A 25,386-nucleotide genomic window follows, 5' to 3' on the forward strand; every position below is an offset into this window, starting at 1 on the left:
GAACCTAAGAATTCAGATTCCTGCAACAACAAGAAGGACTGCCTAGCTGAAAACCCCTGCAGAGGAAGACCAGAAGACAACAACTGCCTTGGCTCCAGAAACTCACCGGCCTGTCTCCTGCCTTCCAACGAACTCTGCTCCAGCGACGCCTTCCAAAGGGACCAGCGACCTCTGAATCCTCTGAGGACTGCCCTGCTTCGACGACGACAAGAAACTCCTGAGGACAGCGGACCTGCTCCAAAAAGACTGCAACTTTATCCAAAGGAGCAGCTTTAAAGAACCCTGCAATCTCCCCGCAAGAAGCGTGAGATTTGCAACACTGCACCCGGCGACCCCGACTCGGCTGGTGGAGAACCAACACCTCAGGGAGGACCCCCGGACTACTCTACGACTGTGAGTACCAAAACCTGTCCCCCCTGAGCCCCCACAGCGCCGCCTGCAGAGGGCTTCCCCTGATCGCGACTCTCTGAAACCTAAGTCCCGACGTCTGGAAAAGACCCTGCACCCGCAGCCCCCAGGACCTGAAGGACCGGACTTTCACTGCAGAAGTGACCCCCAGGAGTCCCTCTCCCTTGCCCAAGTGGAGGTTTCCCCGAGGAAGCCCCCCCTTGCCTGCCTGCAGCGCTGAAGAGATCCCTTGATCTCTCATTGACTTCCATTGCGAACCCGACGCTTGTTCTAACACTGCACCCGGCCGCCCCGCGCCGCTGAGGGTGAAATTTCTGTGTGGGCTTGTGTCCCCCCCGGTGCCCTACAAAACCCCCCTGGTCTGCCCTCAGAAGACGCGGGTACTTACCTGCTGGCAGACTGGAACCGGGGCACCCCCTTCTCTCCATTGAAGCCTATGCGTTTTGGGCACCACTTTGAACTCTGCACCTGACCGGCCCTGAGCTGCTGGTGTGGTAACTTTGGGGTTGCTCTGAACCCCCAACGGTGGGCTACCTTGGACCAAGAACTGAACCCTGTAAGTGTCTTACTTACCTGGTAAAACTAACAAAAACTTACCTCCCCCAGGAACTGTGAAAATTGCACTAAGTGTCCACTTTTGAAATAGCTATTTGTGAATAACTTGAAAAGTATACATGCAATTGAAATGATTCAAAGTTCCTAATGTACTTACCTGCAATACCTTTCAAACAAGATATTACATGTTAAATTTGAACCTGTGGTTCTTAAAATAAACTAAGAAAAGATATTTTTCTATAACAAAACCTATTGGCTGGATTTGTCTCTGAGTGTGTGTACCTCATTGTCTATGTGTATGTACAACAAATGCTTAACACTACTCCTTGGATAAGCCTACTGCTCGACCACACTACCACAAAATAGAGCATTAGTATTATCTATTTTTACCACTATTTTACCTCTAAGGGGAACCCTTGGACTCTGTGCATGCTATTCCTTACTTTGAAATAGCACATACAGAGCCAACTTCCTACACTTTGTATAACTACAGCCGTTCATGGTATCAACAGAAAATGTTGTTTACCTTGTAAGCATTTGTTTTTAGCGTGTAGTGCTGTAGATTCAGAGATGCCCCTCTGCATCCCCAAAAGGTTGTGCTGATTGCATCTTGCATTATGATAATGCACAATACAGTGTGCCGTGTTATGTGCACTTAACAATCCTTTCATATTTTCACCCCCTGTACAGAATAAAGCTACTCTGTGCCTATGCGCATTGTCCACCAAGGGAATTACAGCATGTCATGTGACTTCTGATGCCTGGATTATACAGAGCATAGGACTGTATAGCACTACATGCAATGATGGATGCTTACAGTGTAAATGACATTTTGTCAAAGCATGGGTGGCGGTAGATACACATACTATGCATACTCCAGCCATCTAGTGCTGGATGTGTGCAAGTTGTCGGTCTTCAAAGAATTAGATAGTCACAACATAATGTAACTACTCTTCTCTCGTAGGGGATTTCCATGTATAGTCATAAGCACTGAATAATTCCGCACGCCTGTGGGGACCCCGGAGCACTGTTCTGAAGTGTGTTCTGAAGTGTAGATGTTGGCCTTTCTTGAAAAAGGCCTGTAAAGTCACTTAAGAATATCAATGTGCAACCTAGAGGAAAGGCTACAAAGGCCAAATTGTTCACTCTTTTGGTTGGTAAGAAAAGAAGCTGTAGTACAGATATACCTTTAAAACATATTTATTCTAGAAATGTAGTAAAAAACACGTTTTCCAACCTTATTTACAACTTCAAAAGAGGATGAAACAATGCAGGGCAGTGTAGCCTATAGGCTGCCATTATACAGAATGTAAATAGAGGTGTGCCTTCAAGAAAGTCTTCCTGTATCCCATCATGCACAGCAAAAGGCAGTTGCCTCAGTTCTTTTTTCCGGCTCCTTCTGACAGGACCCTGAAGCATTGAGCTCCACCTTTCATAGCTTTTTTTTTTTTACTAAAACTCAACAAAAATCCTTTGGATTTCAATTTCACTCGACGTTTTTCATCTAGAGTGAATATTTCCTAGCTTTTCCTGCCAAATTCTGACAAACTTGAGGCTTTTTTGCCATCAGAATGCCTTCTCTTTTTGATAAGTGCCCCAGCTGTGGCAGGAAAAAGGCCAAAACAGACCCACATCAAGTCTGTATTATTTGCCTGCCGTCAACTCACAAGCCTGTGACATTTGTAAAACCTTCTCCAGGAGAACCCTTCGTGACAGGGAGAAAATCTGCCTTCAGGCCAAGGAGGACAGGAGACGAAGAGGACAATCTGCCACAGAGCGAGGAGAAGGTCCGTCTTCTATCAGGGCTCACTGTGTCCTCTGGAGCAGCTGCCAGATCTGCTCACAAGCATCACAGGTCCCCGATGACGTCGAGACAAGGTACTGCGCCGACATGCTCGCCTTCGAAGAGACCGTGCTCGCCGTCAAGAGCTTTATCGTTGTCGACAGCGTAGACACTCGCTGTCGAAGTTCCCGGTCCAGGTCACCGTCGACGCCAAGGGGAAGATCGTCGGTGGACAGTACTCGTCTGAGACTATCGCCGTCATCCCATCGACGTCGAGGGGCTCTCAATGGCGAGAGGAGTCAATGCCGAGAGGTACTCGTCGGCGTCGTACTTCGACGTCGAAGCGTAGTCGGCGTCAAGAAGGCACTCAGAGACCAAGGAGGGTCTATACCACTTCAGAATCCTCGGCTTCTCTCATTCTCTTACCACCTTCGCCTCAGCCTTCTCCTCAGCCATCTCCTCTACCACCGACACCTTTGGCACCTACAGCTCCTCCGCCGGTACCTCTTTCAGAGTCCGCCCCAGTGACTCCTGCAGAATCCACAAGGCATTCTCGACATTCTTCGAGATGCTCTTCTTCATCTCGACATCGGCATGACACAGATCGCAGGTCTCCTCGTTCCCACCATAGACACTCCTCCTCATCCATAAGAGATTACTCTCTGAAGTTATCTGACTCCCCGTCTCCGAGAGTTTCTCCCATAGACGATGTCAACACTTTTCAAGAGGTACTGATTCGCGGTGCTACCAAGTTGAACATCCCTCTGGCAGTACCCACTCCAACAACCTGTCATTTTTGAGACACTACACCTGTGTTCGTCTGCTAGACCATTACTACCGCTGGTCCCAGGATTACTTGAAATGGCAATGGACATTTTCTTAACACCGTCCACAACTAAAACTGCTCCTTCCAGGCTCATAAAGAAATATCGTCCTCCGGAGCTGGACCCTTTATTTCTGAGAGCGGATCTAGTGCCCGATTCAGTGGTAATCGTGGCTGCTAAGACACTACATTCTACATCTCCGTCTTCTTCTCCACCGGACAAGGAGAGTAGAAAAATTGATGCCGCAAAGCTTGCTCCACTTCAGCCATCACTATGAAAGCGGCTAGTGCTACTGCCCTGTTAGGCAGGTATGATCGTGCCCTTCTGGACCCTGTACTGCAATTTGCAGAATATCTCTCTAAGGAGGAAAAAGTAGGATTTTTTTTTTTTTTTTTGGAGACTGTGTGAAGGCGCCATGGTCTCCCAGTAATAAGCGCGGCTGCAGACTCCTCTGTTATTTGCACATAATTATTCTCATGGAATTTCTTTGAGAAGACATGCCTGGCTACGCCTTACTTCACTTCAGCCAGAGCCTCAACAAAGGATACAAAATTTGCCTTTTTCAGGTTCCACTTTGTTTGGTTCTCATGCTGACGACAATGTCGAGGATGAAAACCGAACTGGACACTGAGGGCGGTGGGCATCGAGAAGCCAAGAGAGCAACAGAAAACATTCCGTCCCTACCACCGTAGACTCTTTGCTCAAATGCTTCAAACACCGCAGTGGATGCCTCCAAGATCCCAGCAACATCCGAGAACCTTTTCGACCCAGCGAAAACAAACAAGGGGTTGCTCTACGCCACAAACTGCCCAAACAGCTTGTCAAGCATCAGCGTCTAAGCCCTGAATCCTCGCTTCCCCCTCCTCCGTTACCCACTCCGGTAGGGGGAAGTATTTCACACCATCTGGAAGAGTGGCAATGCATCATGTCAGACACCTGGGTGTTGAATATTGTGCGGAATGGCTACTCTCAGGTTCATAAGCCCCCCGCCTTCTATTCCACCCAAACTGGTGAATTACCATCTCGACGCTCTCAAGGTGGAAGTAACAACCCTATTACAAAAGAAGGCGATAGAACCTGTCCCTATCAACCAACAGGGAAAGGGAATCTATTAGAGGTACTTCCTGGTACCAAAGAAAGACAAACACGAGTTCCGACCCATTCTAGATCTAAGGGTAGCCAACAAATGGGTTCGCAGAGAAAAGTTCAGGCTGCTATCCTTACACCAAATCTATCCCCAACTTCGTCAAGGCGATTGGCTCTGTTCAATAGATCTCCGCTTAATTCCACATTCCTGTGATCAAAAAGCATTGGAAGTTTTTAAGATTCCTAGTCGGAAAAAGTCATTACCAATTTACAGTGCTACCTTTCGGCCTCAAATCAGCACCGAGGACGTTTTCCAAATGCATGGCGGTGGTGGCGGCCCATTTAAGGAAACATCGGATATTCTATCTAGACGATTGGCTCATAAAAGCATCCACATACCTAGAGGCCCAACAGCACTTCAATTGGACTCACCAGCTACTGCAGAGACTGGGCCTTCAGGTCAACCTCTCCAAGTCCACGACAACACCTGTTCAGAGATTGCACTACTTAGGCGCCATCATAGACACCACTTAAGGAAAGGTGTTACCTTCGGAGGAACGCCGTTTATCAATCCTCCAAGTGCCAGCAGCTCAAGAAAATGCCTCGGGCCACTGCAAGAGCGATATCCTCTCTCCTGGGGTCGATGGCGTCTTGCATCTACCTCACTCCCAACGCTCGCCTCCATATGAGACCTTTACAGGAATGTCTGGAGAATCAATGGTATCAACTAGTAGACGATTGGGAGAACAGCATCCTTCTTTCTCCCCATGCCATTCAATCTTTCAAGTGGTGATGTTCTCCGAACAATCTTCTGAAAGGGATGCTATTCCACCAACAGCCTCCAACTCAGACCATAGTCACGGATGCATCGCTGCTCGGATGGGGAGCGCATATGGATCACCTCCAAATACAAGGCTCTTGGTCGCAGAGAGAACGACTGTATCACATCAATCTATTAGAGCTTCGCGCAGTCCATCTTGCACTCAAAGCCTTCCTCCCCGCACTGAAGGCGAAAACTGCTTCTCCAGACAGCATGGCCACCATGTATTACTTGAACAAACAAGGGGGTACCAGATCCAGGACTCTGTCGATAGAGGCCCAAACAATTTGGCACTGGCTTCTAGCCAGGAACCTATCAATAGTGGCAACTCACCTTCCGGGCATTCAGAATGTCCAGGCGGATGCCCTCAGCCGAGCAATGGATGAAAACCACGAGTGGGTTTTGCACGACGACGTCCGCTCCATCTTTTCCATGTTGGGTACCCCTTCTATAGACCTATTTGCAACCCCAGAAAACAAAAAATGCCAAGACTTCGCCTCCAGGTACTACCATCCAGGAACATTGGGGAATGCCCTGTGGATAAACTGGTCAGGAGCATTTCTTTACGCCTTTCCACCGCTTCCCCTGATACCGACAGTCCTCAAGCTGTCCTACTCCCACACCAAGATGATTCTCCTCGCCCCAGAATGGCCACGCCAGTGGTGGTTTCCAGACCTCCTTCACTGGTCAATCAGACCACACATCAGATTACCTTGCCTCCCGACCTGCTCACGAAGTTTCAAGGCCAGATGAGACATCCCAACCTCTCGTCGTTGAATTTGGCAGCATGGCTCCTGAGCTAGTGCAATATGGTACCTTAATCTACCTCAGGACTGAATGGAGATTCTAAGGGAGGCAAAGTGCCCTTCCACAAGAACAGCTTATGCCTTCAAATGGAAAAGGTTCTGCATGTGGTGTTTGGACAAGAACGTTGACCCAATAACATGCGGAGAAAAAGCTGCTATTCCATATTTGTTAAACCTGGCAAAGTCTGGCTTACAGTTGTCATCAAAGTACACCTGGCAGCTCTTACGGCATATAGGAAGAGCCCTTCCCAATCCTCTTTAAAATTCCAATCATAAAAAAATTCCTAGAAGGTTTGAAAAAGGTTTTTCCTCCCATTAGACGGCCATCTCCCCCATGGGAGCTCAATGTTGTCCTTTAGCGTCTGATGCTGCATCCTTTTTGAACCAATACACAAAGCATCACTCCAGCATCTTACATGGAAAACTGCTTTTCTGGTTGCAATCACTTCAGCTCGCAGGATCAGTGAGATCCAGGCCCTTTGCGCTCAGGAACCTTATACAGGTTTTCATTCCTCAAAAGTAGTAATGAGAACACATCCTAAATTTCTTCCTAAAGTAATTTCAGACTTTCACGTAAACCAGACCATCTCCTTACCGACTTTCTTCCAAAATCCATCTACTCCTGCAGAGAGAACCCTACGTTCTCTCGATGTGGAAAGGGTTTTAAAATTTTATTGGATAGAATAAAATCTTTGCGCAAATCACAGCAGCTGTTCATTAACTTTGGCCCAGTTAGAACATGTCTGGCCACTTCCAAACAATCCTTATCCAGGTGGATTGTCTCATGTATCGTATTCTGTTATCAGTTAGCAAATAAATCCCTCGATGGCAGGCCAAAAGCCCATTCTACTAGGGGGAAGGCAGCAACTGTTGCTTTGAGAAACATTCCTTTGGCAGAAATATGCAAAGCGGCTACATGGAGATCTGTCCACACCTTTACTAAGCATTACTGCCTTGATTCACATGCTAGGACAGATGCTCAGGTTAGACAGGCCTCTCTTAAACTCTTTGCGTGATTTATTGTTTTATTATTCGGTCTACTCCACCGCGGTTATTGGGATGGGCTTGCTAATCTATTCAGTGCTGTAGGAAGTTGGCTCTGTGCATACTATTCCTTACTTTGAAATAGTGCATAGAGTCCAAGGGTTCCCCTTAGAGGTAAGATAGTGGCAAAAAGAGAGAATACTAATGCTCTATTTTGTGGTAGTGTGGTCGAGCAGTAGGCTTATCAAAGGAGTAGTGTTAAGCATTTGTTGTACACACACAGGCAATAAATGACGAACACGCACTCTGAGACAATTCCAGGCCAATAGGTTTTTGTATAGAAAAATATATTTTCTTAGTTTATTTTAAGAACCACAGGTTCAAGATTTACATGTAATACTTCAAATGAAAGGTATTGCAGGTAGGTACTTAAGGAACTTTGAATTAGCAAAATAGCATATACAGTTTTCACATAAATCACATATAGCTATTTTATAACTAGAGACAGTGCAATTTTCAACAGTTCCTGGGGGGGAATAAGAATTTGTTAGTTTTTGCAGGTAAGTAAACCACCTATGGGGTTCAAGTTTGGGTCCAAGGTAGCCCACCGTTGGGGGTTCAGAGCAACCCCAAAGTTACCACACCAGCAGCTCAGGGCCGGTCAGGTGCAGAGATCAAAGTGGTGCCCAAAACGCATAGGCTTCAATGGAGAAGGGGGTGCCCCGGTTCCAGTCTGCCAGCAGCTAAGTACCCGTATCTTTGGAGGGCAGACCAGGGGGGTTTTGTAGGGCACCAGGGTGGACAAAAGTCCACACTGAGTACACCCTCAGCAGCACTGGGGCGGCCGGGTGCAGTGTGCAAATGCGCGTCAGGTTTTCAATAGGTTTCAATGAGACCAAGGGGTCTCTTCAGTGATGCAGGCAGGGGGGGAGGTGAGGGGGGGTTCCTCTGGGTAGCCACCACCTGGGCAAGGGAAAGGGCCTGCACTGGAGGTCGGATCCTTCAGGCCCTGGGGGCTGCGGGTGCAGTCTCTTTACCAGGCGTTGGATCTTAGAAGCAGGCAGTCGCGGTCAGGGGGAGCCTCGGGATTCCCTCTGCAGGCGTTGCTGTGGGGGCTTAGGGGGGGCACCTCTGGCTACTCACGGTCTCGCAGTCGCCAGGGAGTCCTCCCTGAAGTGATTATTCTCCACAAGTCGAGCCGGGGGCGTCTGGTGCAGTGTGTCAAGTCTCACGCTTCCGGCGGGAAAACGCAAGTTGTTTCAAAGTTGCTTCTTTGTTTCAAAGTTGCTTCTTTGTTTCAAAGTTGCTTCTTTGTTTCAAAGTTGCTTCTTTGTTTCAAAGTTGCTTCTTTGTTTCAAAGTTGCTTCTTTGTTTCAAAGTTGCTTCTTTGTTTCAAAGTTGCTTCTTTGTTTCAAAGTTGCTTCTTTGTTTCAAAGTTGCTTCTTTGTTTCAAAGTTGCTTCTTTGTTTCAAAGTTGCTTCTTGGTTTCAAAGTTGCTTCTTTGTTTCAAAGTTGCTTCTTTGTTTCAAAGTTGCATTCTTTGGTGAACAAGGCCGCTGTCCTCGGGAGTTCTTGGTCCTTCTAGATGCAGGGCAGTCCTCTGAGGAGTCAGAGGCCGCTGGTCCCTGGGGAGAGCGTCGCTGGAGCAGTGTCTTTAGAAGGGGGGAGACAGGCCGGTAGAGCTGGGGCCAAAGCAGTTGGTGTCTCCGTCTTCTCTGCAGGGTTTTTCAGCTTAGCAGACTTCTTCTTAGGTTGCAGGAATCTGAGTTCCTAGGTTCTGGGGAGCCCTTAAATACTAAATTTAAGGGCGTGTTTAGGTCTGGGGGGGTTAGTAGCCAATGGCTACTAGCCCTGAGGGTGGGTACACACTCTTTGTGCCTCCTCCCTGAGGGGAGGGGGGCACATCCCTAATCCTATTGGGGGAATCCTCCATAGCTAGTGCCCTGGGGCCCTCTAACAAAGGGGGTGAGCCTTTGAGGCTAACCGCCAGGTGTTACAGTTCCTGCAGGGGGAGGTGTGAAGCACCTCCACCCAGTACCGGCTTTGTTACTAGCCACAGAGTGACAAAGGAACTCTCCCCATGTGGCCAGCAACATGTCTGGAGTGTGGCAGGCTGCTAAAACCAGTCAGCCTACACGGGTAGTCGGTTAAGGTTTCAGGGGGCACCTCTAAGGTGCCCTCTGGGGTGTATGTTACAATAAAATGTACACTGGCATCCGTGTGCATTTATTGTGCTGAGAAGTTTGATACCAAACTTCCCAGTTTTCAGTGTAGCCATTATGGTGCTGTGGAGTTCGTGCGTGACAGACTCCCACATCATATACTCTTATGGCTACCCTGCACTTATGATGTTTAAGGTTTGGCTTAGACACTGTAGGGGCACAGTGCTCATGCACTGGTGCCCTCACCTATGGTATAGTGCACCCTGCCTTAGGGCTGTAAGGCCTGCTAGAGGGGTGACTTATCTATACTTCATAGGCAGTGTGAGGTTGCCTTGGCACCCTGAGGGGAGTGCCATGTCGACTTAGTCGTTTTGTCCTCACTAGCACACACAAGCTGGCAAGCAGTGTGTCTGTGCTGAGTGAGGGGTCCCCAGGGTGGCATAAGACATGCTGCAGCCCTTAGAGACCTTCCCTGGCATCAGGGCCCTTGGTACCAGGGGTACCAGTTAGAAGGGACTTACCTGGATGCCAGGGTGTGCCAATTGTGGAAACAGAAGTACAGGTTAGGGAAAGAACACTGGTGCTGGGGCCTGGTTAGCAGGCCTCAGCACACTTTCAAATCAAAACTTAGCATCAGCAGAGGCAAAAAGTCAGGGGGTAACCCTGCCAAGGAGGCATTTCCTTACAAGTGCTTATGACTATACATGGAAATCCCCTACGAGAGAAGGAATGGTTTCTTACCTGTAATTCCAGTTCTCTCATAGGGGTATTTCCATGATAGTCATAAACGACCCTCTCTCCTCCCCGGTGGAGTTGACATGAGGATAACCATAATAATACCTATATTGTTAATAAGAGAGATTCAGATTTCTTCATGTCCTATTACAAGCCTACAAAAAGAACTGAGGCAATTGCCTTTTGCTGTGCATGATGGGATACAGGAAGACTTTCTTTTCTTAAAGGCACAGCTCTATTTACAGTCTGTATAATGGCAGCCTATGGGCTACACTGCCCTGCATTGTTTCATCCTCTTTTGAAGTTGGAAAACATTTTTTTTACTACATTTCTAGAATAAATGTTTTAAAGGTATATCTGTACTACAGCTTCTTTTCTTACCAACCAAAAGAGTGAACAATTTGGCCTTTGTAGCCTTTCCTCTAGGCTGCACATTGATATTCTTAAGTGACTTTACAGGCCTTTTTCAAGAAAGGCCAACATCTACACTTAAGAATACACTTCAGAACAGTGCTCCGGGGTCCCCACAGGCGTGCAAAACTATTCAGTGCTTATGACTATCATGGAAATACCCCTACGAGAGAACTGGAGCTACAGGTAAGAAACCAATCCCTCTTGGTTATGTGCATGGTCATTGGCTCAATTATTAGACTGATTTCTTTCCACCCTCTGTTTTGGACGTGTGCTCCAGAATGGCATCGCTGAAGTGTTGTTCTTGGCCTCCGTGGTTCCTGTCACTCAGTCCGTATTGTATTTGATTGTGTTTCCCCCTTCTCTCATATCAGGTCAATGCCTGCAGTTTCATCTGGAGCATATCTCTGGTCGACTTTGGCCACCAATGGGACTTTGCCTTTTGGGGCTCTTTCCCTTCCCTTCGCTCACACCATGTCTCGCCTGTTATGAAACGGAAGCCTTCTTGATATTGCCCTGTGGTGCGCAAAATACGCCTGGGCTGATCCTTTTCAGGTATTTAATCTTTGCCTCTCACCCAAGCATGAGAAGGCCTCTTGCGATGTGTGAAATTTTTGGTCCAAAGACTGAGACCACCAGGACTGTTGACTCAAAAGAAACATCCCTATAACTGACATGCAAGGCAGCAACTTGGTCTGCACCACATACTCTCTAAACACTTCTGTGTAGATTTTATTAGCCTGCCAACAAGCCTGCGTTGGCCAAGCTGTACTCTGTACCTTTTTTCCAATCTTGTGCAACATCTGTAGGCTAGCCACCACGTTTTGGAAGGACTGCTTTACAGTCTATGCACAGCATCTGTATCTACAACTACTTGACTTGTGTGGAAAATGTTACCTTGAAGCATCTATTTGCGGCATGTAGTGTTGTAGAGTCATATGCGCCTTCCCTCCTAGACTGCCTCTGACTGTTGCAGTTATCATTCCTTGTTACTTTTAATCCAAGGTAATCTTTCTCTCTTCTGTATCTCTTTCTCCAGCTCTATCCTTGCCCGCTGTGTGGAAAAGAATCTACAATCGGTGCCCATGACCATGCGCGTTACAACCATGAGCTGCAGTCACATTTCTTTGGGACTCAATTTTTCAAAGAAACAACTTGAGCCCATACTGCCCCAAAACTAGATAGCAGGAGTATGCTCGGCATGTAAATCTACAGGACTACATGCCAAGAATAGATGCTTAGAGTAACATAGTTCTTACTTAGCTGCCGTTAGGGAAAGAACTTGATCAACTGTTTCCCAACTCCTCTATAACCCCCCCCCCCCCCGTTGTGGAGTTAATGGAGGGGATTAGGCTTTACCCTCCCCTTAAGGGGGCATTTTGTTTCCTGGGAGCAGAGTGTAGTGTTGAAATGATGTGCTCCGTTTGAGCCTATCCATAAAGTGGCCTTAGGACATATGTTGTGAAAGATTATATTTCTAGTGGCCATAATTGTAAACTATCGGGTTAGTTAAATCCAGGCCCTAATGAAGTAAAGAAATATTTTACACATGCTGTGCATATCCCGCCATCTAGTGTTGGGCTCAGAGTGTTACAAGTTGTTTTTCTTCGAATAAGTCTTTTCGAGTCACGAGATCGAGTGACTCCTCCCCTTTCGGCTCCATTGCGCATGGGCGTCGACTCCATGTTAGATTGTTTGCTTTCCGCCATCGGGTTCGGACGTGTTCCTCTTCGCTCCGTGTTTCGGTTCGGAAAGTTAGTTAAATCTCGGAAAACTCAACGGTATTGTTTGCGTTCGGTATCTGGTTAGTTATAGCAGATTGACACCGAATAAAAGAAGAGCTACAGTAGCCCTTTGGGGCTTCCATTCCCCGGCAGGGCCTGGTCGGCCCGACCGCGTGCGTCAAGGCTCATGGATCGGACCTCATTCCGCTTCTGCCCCGAATGCCACAATAAGTATCCTTACACAGACCAGCATTTGGTCTGTAATTTGTGTTTGTCCCCCGAACCTGCGAGGCCTGTCGGGCATTTCGGTCGAAAAAGACGCTACGGGACCGGAGAGCTCAAAGGCTTCAAATGGCGTCAACGCCGTCAGGACATCACGACGTCGAAGAAGAGGAGACTTTCTCCATTCAGGATTCGGACTCAGACGAGGCCGAAAGTGAGCAGCCGGCGAGAACCGGGAGTAAAACTGCCCCGGCCAAAACTCACACCAAAATAATGAAAGCCCAGGGGACGCCACCGCCGGCAGGCCATGGCTTAACCCGTAAGCACGGTGACAAACCATCGGCACCGAAAAAGGGCACACATGTGTCAGACATCAGACTCTGCACCGAGATACTGGCTCTGACCAAACTCTGCACCGAGATACTGGCTCTGACCAAACTCTGCACCGAGATACTGGCTCTGACCAAACTCTGCACCGAGATACTGGCTCTGACCAAACTCTGCACCGAGATACTGGCTCTGACCAAACTCTGCACCGAGATACTGGCTCTGACCAAACTCTGCACCGAGATACTGGCTCTGACCAAACTCTGCACCAAGATACTGGCTCCCCGGAACCGAAAAAGACTGCGGGGAAAAAGTTTTGGTGCCGAAACAGAGCTCCTATTCTGAAGAACAAGGCCTTTCATCACAACTTCAAGGCCATAAATTTGGATAAGAATTCGAGCTGGGAGAGCCAGACTATACACAAAAAAGGCTCCATAGTCAAAAAGACACAGGGAAAATAAGAACTCTTCCCCCCTATTAAAATGAAAAGGAAACTTGCTTTCCAAGAAACTAAAAGCAAAAGTGGCTAAAGAAAAAAACTCCACCACGTTTTTCGCCACAACCATCGCCACAGCACTCACTGCAACTGTCACCAATTGCAACACCCCCTATGATGCAATCTCCAACGCACACAGGGATGACCCAGATGCATGGGATCTATACTACAAAAGGGCAAACTCAGACTTCTGGGGATGCACCACCACCCGACAGAGTCGAAAGTTTGATGCAGCGGGGAAAAGAGTTGCACTACAGGCAGTGAATCAATGGGGCATTGCAAATTCACTGGCTTTATTGGCAAGATATGACCGGGCTCATTGGGATGAAATGCAGCATTTTATTGATCTTCCCAAGGAGTTTCAAAAGCGTGCACAGCAAGTGGTGGAGGAGGGCCAAAGTATCTCCAACAACCAGATACGATCGGCAATGGACGCAGCAGACAAAGCCGCCAGAATTGTGAACACAGCGGTCACTATTCGGAGACACGCATGGCTCTGCACCTCCGGATTTAAGCCAGAGATCCAACAGGCTGTGCTTAATATGCCTTTTAATGGACAACAGTTGTTTGGGCCGGAGGTGGAAACAGCTATAGAGAAGCTAAAGAAAGACACGGACAAGGCCAAAGCCATGGGCGCGCTCTACTCCCCACAGAGCAGAGGCACCTTTAGGAAGCCACACTTTAGAGGGGGGTTTCGAGCCCAAAGAACAGAACCCTCAACCTCACAAGCCAGATCCAAATACCAGGGCCAGTATCAAGGAGGAGGCATTCGGTTCCCTAAAACCAGAGGGAAAGCCCAAAAACCCCACAAACCAAACAGTGACTTCAGTGTCCCAAATCCCCAACACAACACCAGTGGGGGGGGGGGGGGGGGGGGAGGGGGGCTCAGATTATTACAAAAATTGGGAAGAAATAACTACAGACTCGTGGGTCCTAGCCATTATCCAACATGGTTATTGCATAGAATTCCTACAATTACCACCAAATGTGCCTCCAAGAACACACATGTCCAAACAGCACTTGGATCTATTACAACTAGAAGTCCAAGCGTTGTTACAAAAAGAGGCAATGGAACTGGTACCCAACCATCAGAAAAGAACAGGTGTTTATTCCCTGTATTTTCTAATACCCAAAAAGGACAAAACTCTGAGACCCATCTTAGATCTCAGAACACTAAATCTCTACATCAAATCAGATCACTTTCACATGGTAACACTTCGATGTGATCCCCTTGCTCAAACAAGACTACATGTCAACATTAGATCTCAAGGATGCGTACTTCCATATATCCATACATCCTTCGCACAGGAAATACTTAAGGTTTGTAATCCAAGGAGTACATTACCAATTCAAAGTGTTACCATTCGGGATAACAGCACCAAGGGTATTTACAAAATGCCTTGCAGTAGTAGCCGCACATATCAGAAGACCGCACATTCACGTATTCCCGTATCTAGACGATTGGTTAATAAAAACCAACACTCAAACAGTGTCTTCAACACACAAGTCATAGAAACCCTTCACAAACTAGGGTTCTCAATAAACTACCTAACATCACACTTACAACCGTGTCAAATACAACAATACTTAGGAGCGACAATCAACACAAAAAAAGGGATTGCCACTCCAAGTCCACAAAGGGTACAAGCATTCCAAAACGTAATACAAAGCATGCACCCAAACCAACAATATCAAGTAAAATTAGTGATGAAACTTCTAGGCATGATGTCTTCATGCATAGCCATTGTCCCAAACGCAAGATTATACATGCGGCCCTTACAACAGTGCCTGGCGACACAATGGACACAAGCACAGGGTCAACTTTAGGATCTAGTGTTGATAGACCGCCAAACACACACCTCGCTTCAATGGTGGAATCCTATAAATTTAAACCAAGGGCGGCCCTTCCAAGACCCAGTGCCTCAATACGTGATCACAACAGATGCTTCCATGGTAGGGTGGGGACAACACCTCAACCAACACAGCATCCAGGGACAATGGGACACTCAGCAAAAACAACTTCATATAAATCAACTAGAACTACTAGCAGTGTTTCTAGCATTAAAAGCATTTCAACCACTAATAGCCCACAACCACATTCTTGTCAAAACAGACAACATGACAACAATGTATTACTTAAACAGGGAGGGACACACATCACAGTTGTGTCTCTTAGCACAAAAAAATTGGCATTGGGCGATTCACATTCGCCTAATGGCGCAATACATACCAGGAATTCAGAACCAGTTAGCCGACAATCTCAGTCGAGATCACCAACAGATCCACGAATGGGAAATTCTTCCCCAGATACTACAAACCTACTTCCAAAACTGGGGAACACCGCAAATGGACCTATTCACAACAAAAGACGCAAAATGCCAAAACTTCGCATCCAGGTACCCACACCCTCACTCCAAGGGCAATGCGTTATGGATGAGTTGGTCAGGGATATTTGCTTACGCTTTTCCCCCTCTCCCACTCCTTCCGTATCTAATAAACAAATTGAGTCAAAACAAACTAATACTAGTAGCACCAACTTGGGCACGCCAACCATGGGATACAACACTACTAGACCTGTCAGTAGTGCCTCCGATCAAGCTACCAAACAGACCAGATCTGTTAACTCAACACAGACAACAGATCAGACACCCGAATCCAGCATCGCTCAATCTAGCAATCTGGCTCCTGAAGTCTTAGAATTTGGACATCTAGACCTTACACAAGAATGTATGGAGGTCATCAAACAGGCTAGGAAACCTACTACAAGACATTGCTACGCAAATAAATGGAAACGATTTGTTTATTACTGTTATAATAATCAAATTCAACCATTACACGCGTCCGCTACACACATTGTAAGCTACTTACTACACTTACAAAAATCTAAGTTAGCTTTTTCATCCATTAAAATACATCTCACAGCAATTTCTGCCTATCTGCAAACTACACATTCAACCTCATTATTTAGAATCCCAGTCATAAAAGCATTTATGGAGGGTCTAAAAAGGATCATTCCCCCAAGAACACCACCAGTTCCTTCGTGGAACCTCAATATTGTATTAACACGACTCATGGGCCCACCATTTGAACCCATGCAATCTTGTGAGATGCAATACTTAACATGGAAAGTAGCCTTTCTAATGGCTATCACATCTCTTAGGAGAGTAAGTGAAATACAAGCCTTTATCATACAGGAACCCTTTATACAAATACACAAACATAAAGTGGTTCTACGCACAAACCCCAAATTTTTACCAAAGTTATATCACCGTTCCACTTAAATCAAACAGTGGAACTCCCAGTATTTTTTCCACAACCAGACTCTGTAGCTGAAAAGAGCATTACATACATTAGACATAAAAAGAGCACTAATGTATTACATTGATAGAACCAATTTTGTAGAACAAAACAATTGTTTGGATATTTGATTTCCTGCATGAGGTTTTTGAAAAGCTACAAACAAGGCATTGCCAGATGGATAGTTAAGTGTATTCAAACCTGTTATGTTATAGCAAAGAGAACTGCCTATTACACCAAAGGCACACTCCACTAGAAAGAAAGGCGCCAGCATGGCCTTTCTAGGAAATATACCAATGACAGAAATCTGTAAGGCAGCCACATGGTCTACGCCTCATACATTCACTAAACATTACTGTGTGGATGTGTTAACACAACAAGCCACAGTAGGACAGGCAGTATTACGAACATTATTTCAAACAACTTTAACTCCTACAGGCTAGACCACCGCTTTTGGGGAGATAACTGCTTACTAGTCTATGCACAGCATGTGTATCTGCAGCTACACATGCCATCGAACAGAAAATGTCACTTACCCAGTGTACATCTGTTCGTGGCATGAGACGCTGCAGATTCGCATGCGCCCTCCCACCTCCCCGGGAGCCTGTAGCCGCTATAAGTTGATAAAAATAAACTTGTAAATTTGTAAAATATATATCCCTTTTAGACACATTATGTACATACATACTTCATTGCATGGTCACTATTACTATATATACAACTCCTACCTCACCCTCTGCGGGGAAAACAATCTAAGATGGAGTCTACGCCCATGCGCAATGGAGCCGAAATGGGAGGAGTCCCTCGATCTCGTGACTCCGACTTCTTTGAAGAAAAACAACTTGTAACACTCCGAGCCCAACACTAGATGGCGGGATATGCACAGCATGTGAATCTGCAGCTTCTCATGCCACGAACAGATGTACACTGGGTAAGTGACATTTATTTATTTATTTATTTATATATATATATATATATATATATTACTCCAGTATTGGAACTTTCATAGATTCACATGCTTGAATACTTCCCTGTCGAGATGGGAGTCCCTGGTGGAATATGCGATACATGGCCTAAGCCTCAATAGAATAACATATCAGTCACTTGGTCAAATAGACCAAAACTCAGTCTTGAACCAGTCAGATTGCCTTACCCCTTAGAACCTCCTGTGAGCTGCCTTCCCTCAGATTTTCCACTGCATGTTGTGCTGAGTCGTCTCCTTTGAGCTCTGCTCAAAACCTTCTCTCGGAAGATCTACCCGAATTTTGGAACATTTCTTTTCTTCTCTGGTGCTTCAAACTGGCTACCATGTCAGACACCAAGGAAAAGCCTTTTCAGATCCTGTGCCTCTTGTTTGAAGAAATGATTATGTGGATGATCCACATGAGGAATGCATTTACTGCTTATATTCCAGCCATAGAACAAAGGACTGCAAGATATGTAGAAAAATCTCTACAAAGACAGAGGGTTGTCTGCTTTTGTGGTTTCAGAAAGGCAAGACTGGCCACTCAGCCTCTGAGGATAGTGCCTCTTCCTCTATCTCTGCTCCTAGCCCACCTGTTAAAAGAAAACAGGAGGGCTCAGATGTTCAAGAGCCACCCAAGAAATGGCCCAAATCAGCAGGGACCTCCTCTAAAAGTCATAGCTCTGCGCAGGAAAAGAAAACAGACACAGAATGCCTCAGAAAATCCTCTTAGACTGTTTGTGAACCAGCTATCCCATCGTTTAAAGTTCTCCAAGTTCAAGAAACCAAGTTTAGCACAGTCGATGGCGCCATTGTCGACGGTACTCATCGACCACTCATCTGTGATGCCGGTCATAGTCACTCTGTCGACGGCAGCAGCTGGAGGATCCTCGCCGACGGCAGGTCGACCCTCCTGTCGACGATTGACGTGAGCTCAACGGGACTATCGTCATCGATCACACCGTCAACTGTTTCCAGTAACAATGATATCGTGGACAACACAAGATTGTTTTTTCTCATCAGTCAAAATGTTTCTGGCTAAAAGGCAGACAGTCATTACCTCTGTACCACTCTGCAGAGCATCCTCCTCAATAGGCTTTCAAAGACTCATTGGACAGTCTGTCACATCACCAAGTAAGGTGTCAAGACTTGCCATCTTCACTTTTTAGATGGCGACGATGATGACGAATCAGAACAAGACAGAGTATTTGGAGTAGCCAGGAGTCTGCCCCAGTTTAATGTAAAATGTGAGGAGTACTCTGACGACTCCTATTATGTTCAGCATTAATATGATGGAGTCCCGTAACAACAAGGAATGGTGTGCTTACCTTCTGGTCTGGTTTCTGACCTACAAGCCATGCTGGCGGATTATAGGGAGTGCTTCCAGCCACAGCCTGCAAAGGATCCTATTCCAGTTGTTACGGTACCATGTAGCCTGGTACCTTTACCAGGTCTACCTGCTACTCTGCAGATTCCTCCTCAAGCTCCACAAGCCCAGGCTTCGTCAGCTGAAGCAGCTGAAGTTCTTTCAGAGCAGGATGAATGGGATGACTAGGTACTCCCAGCACCCTTCACCGGAACCAACTTCCGTTGAGTCCCCTCCGGAGGATATTGGATCTTTTCATCTTTTAGACAAAGCGGCTGCACGATTTGAGCTCCAAATGCCATCCACACAGCAGGACTACTTCTTACACGACTGTAAAGAACCACATAGGAAGGTGGTCCGAGCACTCCGTATTATAGACTTCGTATGGAATTGGGGACTAAAAATTATGTGTAACCCTGCTACGGTGCCAGCGGTATTGCCAAAGCTAGATAAAAAATATAAAGCAACAGATGATGCCCCTGCTTGCCTGGTGGGACATCGGAAACCAGACACTGGTTTCTCAGGCTGCTCAGCGACGTTCTAGAAACCCTTCGGCACCTCTTTCTGCACCCCCAGACAAGGATGGTAGGCGCATTGACAACATTGGAAAATTTTTCTGCCATGTCTGCCATTGTGGTCTGTGCTGCGAACTCCCTGGTGCTCTTGGGAAGATACGACAGGCAGCTATGGTCAGACATTTCTCACTCTGTAGATCTTCCTGATTCTAGCAAGACTGAAGCAAGGAAAGTTCTCATTGAAGGTCAGCGCACATCTGCAGAGGTTATTGATTGTGCATTAGACATTGCCGCTATGGGGTTTCGGCTCCTGGCTGGATCAGCTGTCTTAAGGCACCAAGGGTGACTTAAAGCCACAAATTTGCGACCAGATGTACAAACCAAAAGTCTTGACCTCCCTTATGATGGAAAATGCCTTTTTGGCAAGCATGTGGATGACTCTCTCCAATCAATCAAAGCAGACACTGATATTGCCAGGTCTTTAGGATCACTGCAGTATTAGCGCACACCCTTTTGTGGAGCCAGGGGTAGAGGGCACTTTTTTTTTTTTTTTTTTTTTTTTGAGGTGGTTACCAATCATTCAGGTACACAGCTTATTCCTCACCATTCCAATCTTCAAGACCCCAATATCATCAGAGGCCGCCTCCAGCGGTGGCATACAGCAGACCTCCTTTCAGAGGAAAGTCGGGGAGACCATCTAAAGACACCTCCCACAGACAATGACAGCCTCCATGAGCCGGCTACCTCTCCTTCTTTGAGACGTCACCTCCAACGTTGGCGTCAGATCAATAACAAGTGGGTTCTGGACATAATAACTTATGGTCATCTGCTAGAGTTCACTTGCATGCCCCCTCAAGACTGCCTTTCTGGGTACGTCAACAGCATCTACATCTTCTCCTTCTGGAAATTAGATGTCATGTTGTCCAAAGGCGCGATAAAAGCTGTACCTTTATTCTCAAAAAAGAAGAGGCTTCTATTCTTGCGTCTTCCTAGTCAGAAATAAATCTGGTCTGTGGAGAACCCAGCCTGGATCTGAGGGAGCTCAACAAATATTAAAGAAGCAGTCCTTCCGCATGGTAATATTGAAGGATGTTTTGCAAATTCTCAAACAGATTTTGTGGCTTCCCTAGACCTGCAGGATGCCTACTTCCACATACCCATTCACACGAAGCACAGGAAATTCTTCAGATTTATGGTAGCAGGCTGGCACTTTCAATTCAAAGTGCTACCTTTCGGACTCCAATCCGCTCCCCGGATTTTTACAAAGTGCCTAGCCCCAGTTGCGGCACATCTGAGGTGCTACAGACACCAAATAGTCCCATATCTGGACGACTGGTTACTGAAGACTTCCGACATCGGTCTCTACATTATTCACTCGAGACCACTTAATGCCTGTTCAAACAATTAGGTTTCTCAATCTAAGTCCCATCTTCAGCCTACCAGAAGAATAGTTTTCTTGGGTGCTATATTGGACACTACTCAAACAAAGGCGTGCCCAGCGGAGGAAAGACAACTCAAACTCATCACCCTAGCGGGCGCTGTTAAGGAAAGTCTTTCATTTTGAAAGTCCAAATCCATTACTGGGGATGATGTCCTCCTTTATCAATCTAATTTATTGTAAGGCAATGCCTCCTTGGCATGGTTACCCCCTGACTTTTTGCCTTTGCTGATGCTAAGTTTTGAAAGTGTGCTGAGGCCTGCTAACCAGGCCCCAGCACCAGTGTTCTTTCCCTAATCTGTACTTTTGTTTTCACAATTGGCACACTGTGGCATCCAGGTAAGTCCCTTGTAACTGGTACCCCTGGTACAAAGGGCCCTGATGCCAGGGAAGGTCTCTTAAGGGCTGCAGCATATCCTATGCCACCCTGGGGACCCCTCACTCAACACAAACTGCTTGTCATCTTTTGTGTGCTAGTGGGGGATAAAAAGACTAAGTCGACATGGCACTCCCCTCAGGGTGCCATGCCAACCTCACACTGCCTACAGGTATAGATAAGTCACCCCTCTAGCAGGCCTTACAGCCCTAAGGCAGGGTGCACTATACCATAGGTGAGGGCATACGTGCATGAGCACTATGCCCCTAAAGTGTCTAAGCAAAACCTTAGACATCGTAAGTGCAGGATAGCCATAAGAGTATATGGTCTGGGAGTCTGTCATGCACGAACTCCACAGCACCATAATGGCTACACTGAAAACTGGGAAGTTTGGTATCAAACTTCTCAGCACAATAAATGCACACTGATGCCAGTGTACATTTTATTGTAAAATACACCCCAGAGGGCACCTTAGAGGTGCCCCCTGAAACCTTAACCGACTACCCGTGTAGGCTGACTGGTTTTAGCAGCCTGCCACTCTCCAGACATGTTGCTGGCCACATGGGGAGAGTTCCTTTGTCACTCTGTGGCTAGTAACACAGCCTGTACTGGGTGGAGGTGCTTCACACCTCCCCCTGCAGGAACTGTAACACCTGGCAGTTAGCCTCAAAGGCTCATCCCCTTTGTTACAGCACCCCAGGGCACTCTAGCTAGTGGAGTTGCCCGCCCCCTCCGGCCACGGCCCCACTTTTGGCGGCAAGGTCGGAGGAGATAATGAGAAAAACAAGGAGGAATCACTGACCAGTCAGGACAGCCCCTAAGGTGTCCTGAGCTGAGGTGACTCTGACTTTTAGAAATCCTCCATCTTGCAGATGGAGGATTCCCCCAATAGGATTAGGGATGTGCCCCCCTCCCCTCAGGGAGGAGGCACAAAGAGGGTGTAGCCACCCTCAGGGCTGGTAGCCATTGGCTACTAACCCCCAGACCTAAACACACCCCTAAATTCAGTATTTAGGGGCTCCCCAGAACCTAGGAACTCCGATTCCTGCAACCTAAACTTCTAACTGTGAACCAACTGTCACCTTCCCTTCACCCCTGAGGCATGGTGGGATACTGGAGGTGCTCAGTGTCTTAAAGGCACGGTGCCAAAGTTTTTATGGTTCTCCTGTGTTAACCTGCATGCAGCCTATTGGCTAAGAATGCTTCATTGTTTTTCAATGTAGTTTTTTCTATTTTTCTCTGCTATTTACTGCTGTTTACTTCCCTAAGTCCAGTTTTTGGGGGCTTAGGTAGATATTTATGATCTATTGTGATTTTATAATATGAAAAAAAAAAAAAGAAAAAAAAAAAAACTTGCATAGAAATAAAGCATTTTAGCCTATTTATGATTATAGCCTGCATTGCTGTTTTACACATGATAATATGTATGTATTTTATATATATATGCTCCGGGGTCCCCGCACAAGGGCGGGAATATTCAATGTTTATGACTTATGAGGATACCTCTGGAAGAGAACTAGGATTTACAGGTAAGTAACATATCCTTACCTTCATATACTTTATATTGTGATAGACTACATACTGCGTGCAATTTTTTTGGGCTAAATGTTTAGAATTCAATCCTATAGGTAAGCACCATCCACCCGCCGCATACAATGGGTTTGCTAAAAGCAGTGTCATGAAAAGCTTTATCATGATAAAATAGTTCCACTCCACATAACGGTCACAGAAGTAAATGCACATTAGCTTAAAGGAAATGCTAAAAGCTATAAATCTGCGCAACTCTGTATAAACTATCATTCATTCAATTAGCTGTTTGGATTTTCAGTCTTTTTGATTGTGAACATCAGCATATCAGTTACTCAGAATACATAGTTTTGTGTCAGATATGTAGTTTGCATTCTGGTTTAACACATTCAAAGAAAATCTTGTCTTTCTTGCAAAGACATCTTTTATGTGGATAGAATACACCCTCTAAATTAAGTGCACTGCTAGGCTAGGCTGCTAGACCCCAGTATGCCATTTGTGGGAAGAAAAGGGTACAATTTAGAGGAGAGCAAAACTACTGGGGTCCTGGTTAGCAGGAACCCAGTAGACCGTCAGTCCAACATACTGACAACGGTCAGAAAATGCGGGTAACCATGCCAAAGTGAGGGCACTTTCCTACATTGTGCAACATACAACACCCATATCATGGACAAGCAAGGCAGCCTACTCCCAGCAGAGCAGGAAGAGCTAATGGGCGCCAGATACCAGTGCTCACAAGTAATGGTCAAGATTTTCCAGATCCAGTCTGACACCTTGGGATTATCCTAAGGTAAAAAATATTCGGCTAGATAATATAACAGATAAGGTGTTAGTGAAGGTAAGTAATTTGTTCTTTATTTCTTAAGGGCGAAGTAGTATACTCAATTTTGAAAGCTAATTACAAGGCAGCGTATGTTAACATAAACGTTTTTTAAGCGCTATAAACCTGTTAAGTATTTTGAGCTCCAATTCAGCTTGTTACCAGCACCTCAAGCAGTAGAAGTCACCCAATGTCTGCCTGATCACCAAACTAATTTAGTAGTGAACAATTGCATTTTCTTACCCTGCAGTAGCGCTAGGTAGTAGAATTGGGGATGCTTGAAGATTAACATAACTGCTGACCTTTTGGTTTTCATTTTGATTATAGAAGAAGTTCCAGAATCAGAAAGTGAATCTGACAGTTCAGATGACGAACCACTTATCAAAAAGGTTAAGAAGCCGCCAACAGACGATGAATTAAAAGAAACCGTAAAAAGGTTATTGGCTAATGCAAATTTGGAAGAAGTCACAATGAAGCAGATTTGTAAGAAAGTAAGCCACAGCTTAAACCAATTTCTCAAATGATGCAACCGTTATAAAGTGAACTTTGCTTGCTTTTGTTCCTCATTCTGATGGTTACCCATATTGTGTCCTTTCACATATTCTCCCTATTTCTAGGCACTGAATTGTAGCTGATTCCTACAGACATAAACCTCTCAAATTTTTTTTTTTTTTTAAATTGCAATAGCCTTCTAGTCCTCTATTGCAAACACCCTCTATATTGGTCTGCTTCTGGAACCGAAAAACACATTTGGGTGCACAAAAAGGGTTTTCCTTTTAAATAATTTTCTGTAAAAAACTGAGCTATGTCCTTCACTAAGTAGTTGAATAAACTTACCCTAGACATTATCCCTAGCTTTGAGAAGTTTCTTGGGCAACCCAGTGAACAACCCTCTGAACAGACAAAGCTGGTTCACTCCTTTACTCCCAGCCTCTATAGTCTGGTTGTTTACAGTGGGATTGCCTTTACATCTGTCTAGAATTTGAAGTAATTCTGTTCTCTATTTACTTGTTGTTTCCTTTTCAACGATAAAGGACTAATATTGATATTGATCTTTTTGATTCATAGTGACTTGTGGCTCCCTGCAGCCTTATTTTGAGGTGTTTTTGCCCCAGAGCTGATAGTTTCTATAAAGTTTGTATTTTTAATGAATCACAATCACTTTCAGTATGTAATCTCACATGCTATAATTTCAAATGTTAAACGCTTTTTACTGTCCAATTTATCTAGATGCTCATCCTGAACTTGGAAAATAGACCAAACGTTTGTTAACAAAATAACTTGTAGGAAGATTGCTTTTTATTTGGTGGGAAAATGAAAGGGCACACAATGCAAAAACTCCAGACCACCTTTATTGGTGTACAATGTTTAGTTTAGGAATCCCAGGTTCATTATTTGTGGTAGATCAACTTAGGCTTACCTGAGGGGAGTGTTAAGCATTTGCTGCACACAGTCAATAAATGGGACACACCCAACACACCCACACCCAAAGACCAAAATAACAGATTTTTGATTAACTTTAGACACCAAGATCATCAATTAGGCAAGAACTTTTATGTATTTTACAAGATTACAGTAAAGTTAACCAGTAACATTTTTTGAGGTGTGATCCTTTAACTCGGTAATGGTGGCATCTCTGGTGGCAGGCTAGACTATACCAGTCAGCTAGCACACTAAGTGACTAGTAGAGGTACACTGGGCACCTCTAAGGTGCCCTTTGTGGGCGTGTTTTGATAATAA

General features: G+C 45.8%; 1 protein-coding gene across 1 annotated transcript in view; it reads left to right on the plus strand.

The window, feature by feature from the left end:
• The window catches only part of DEK (DEK proto-oncogene), a 109,090-nt gene that overhangs the window by 48,945 nt on the left and 34,759 nt on the right, over positions 1-25,386 (plus strand). Inside the window, exon 9 of the mRNA XM_069218237.1 lies at positions 23,974-24,137. Coding sequence (XP_069074338.1) covers positions 23,974-24,137 — 164 coding nt within the window. The remainder of the gene's footprint in view (positions 1-23,973; positions 24,138-25,386) is intronic.

This window comes from Pleurodeles waltl, chromosome 2_1 (assembly GCF_031143425.1).
Source record: "Pleurodeles waltl isolate 20211129_DDA chromosome 2_1, aPleWal1.hap1.20221129, whole genome shotgun sequence".
NCBI classification, from domain to species: domain Eukaryota; kingdom Metazoa; phylum Chordata; class Amphibia; order Caudata; family Salamandridae; genus Pleurodeles; species Pleurodeles waltl.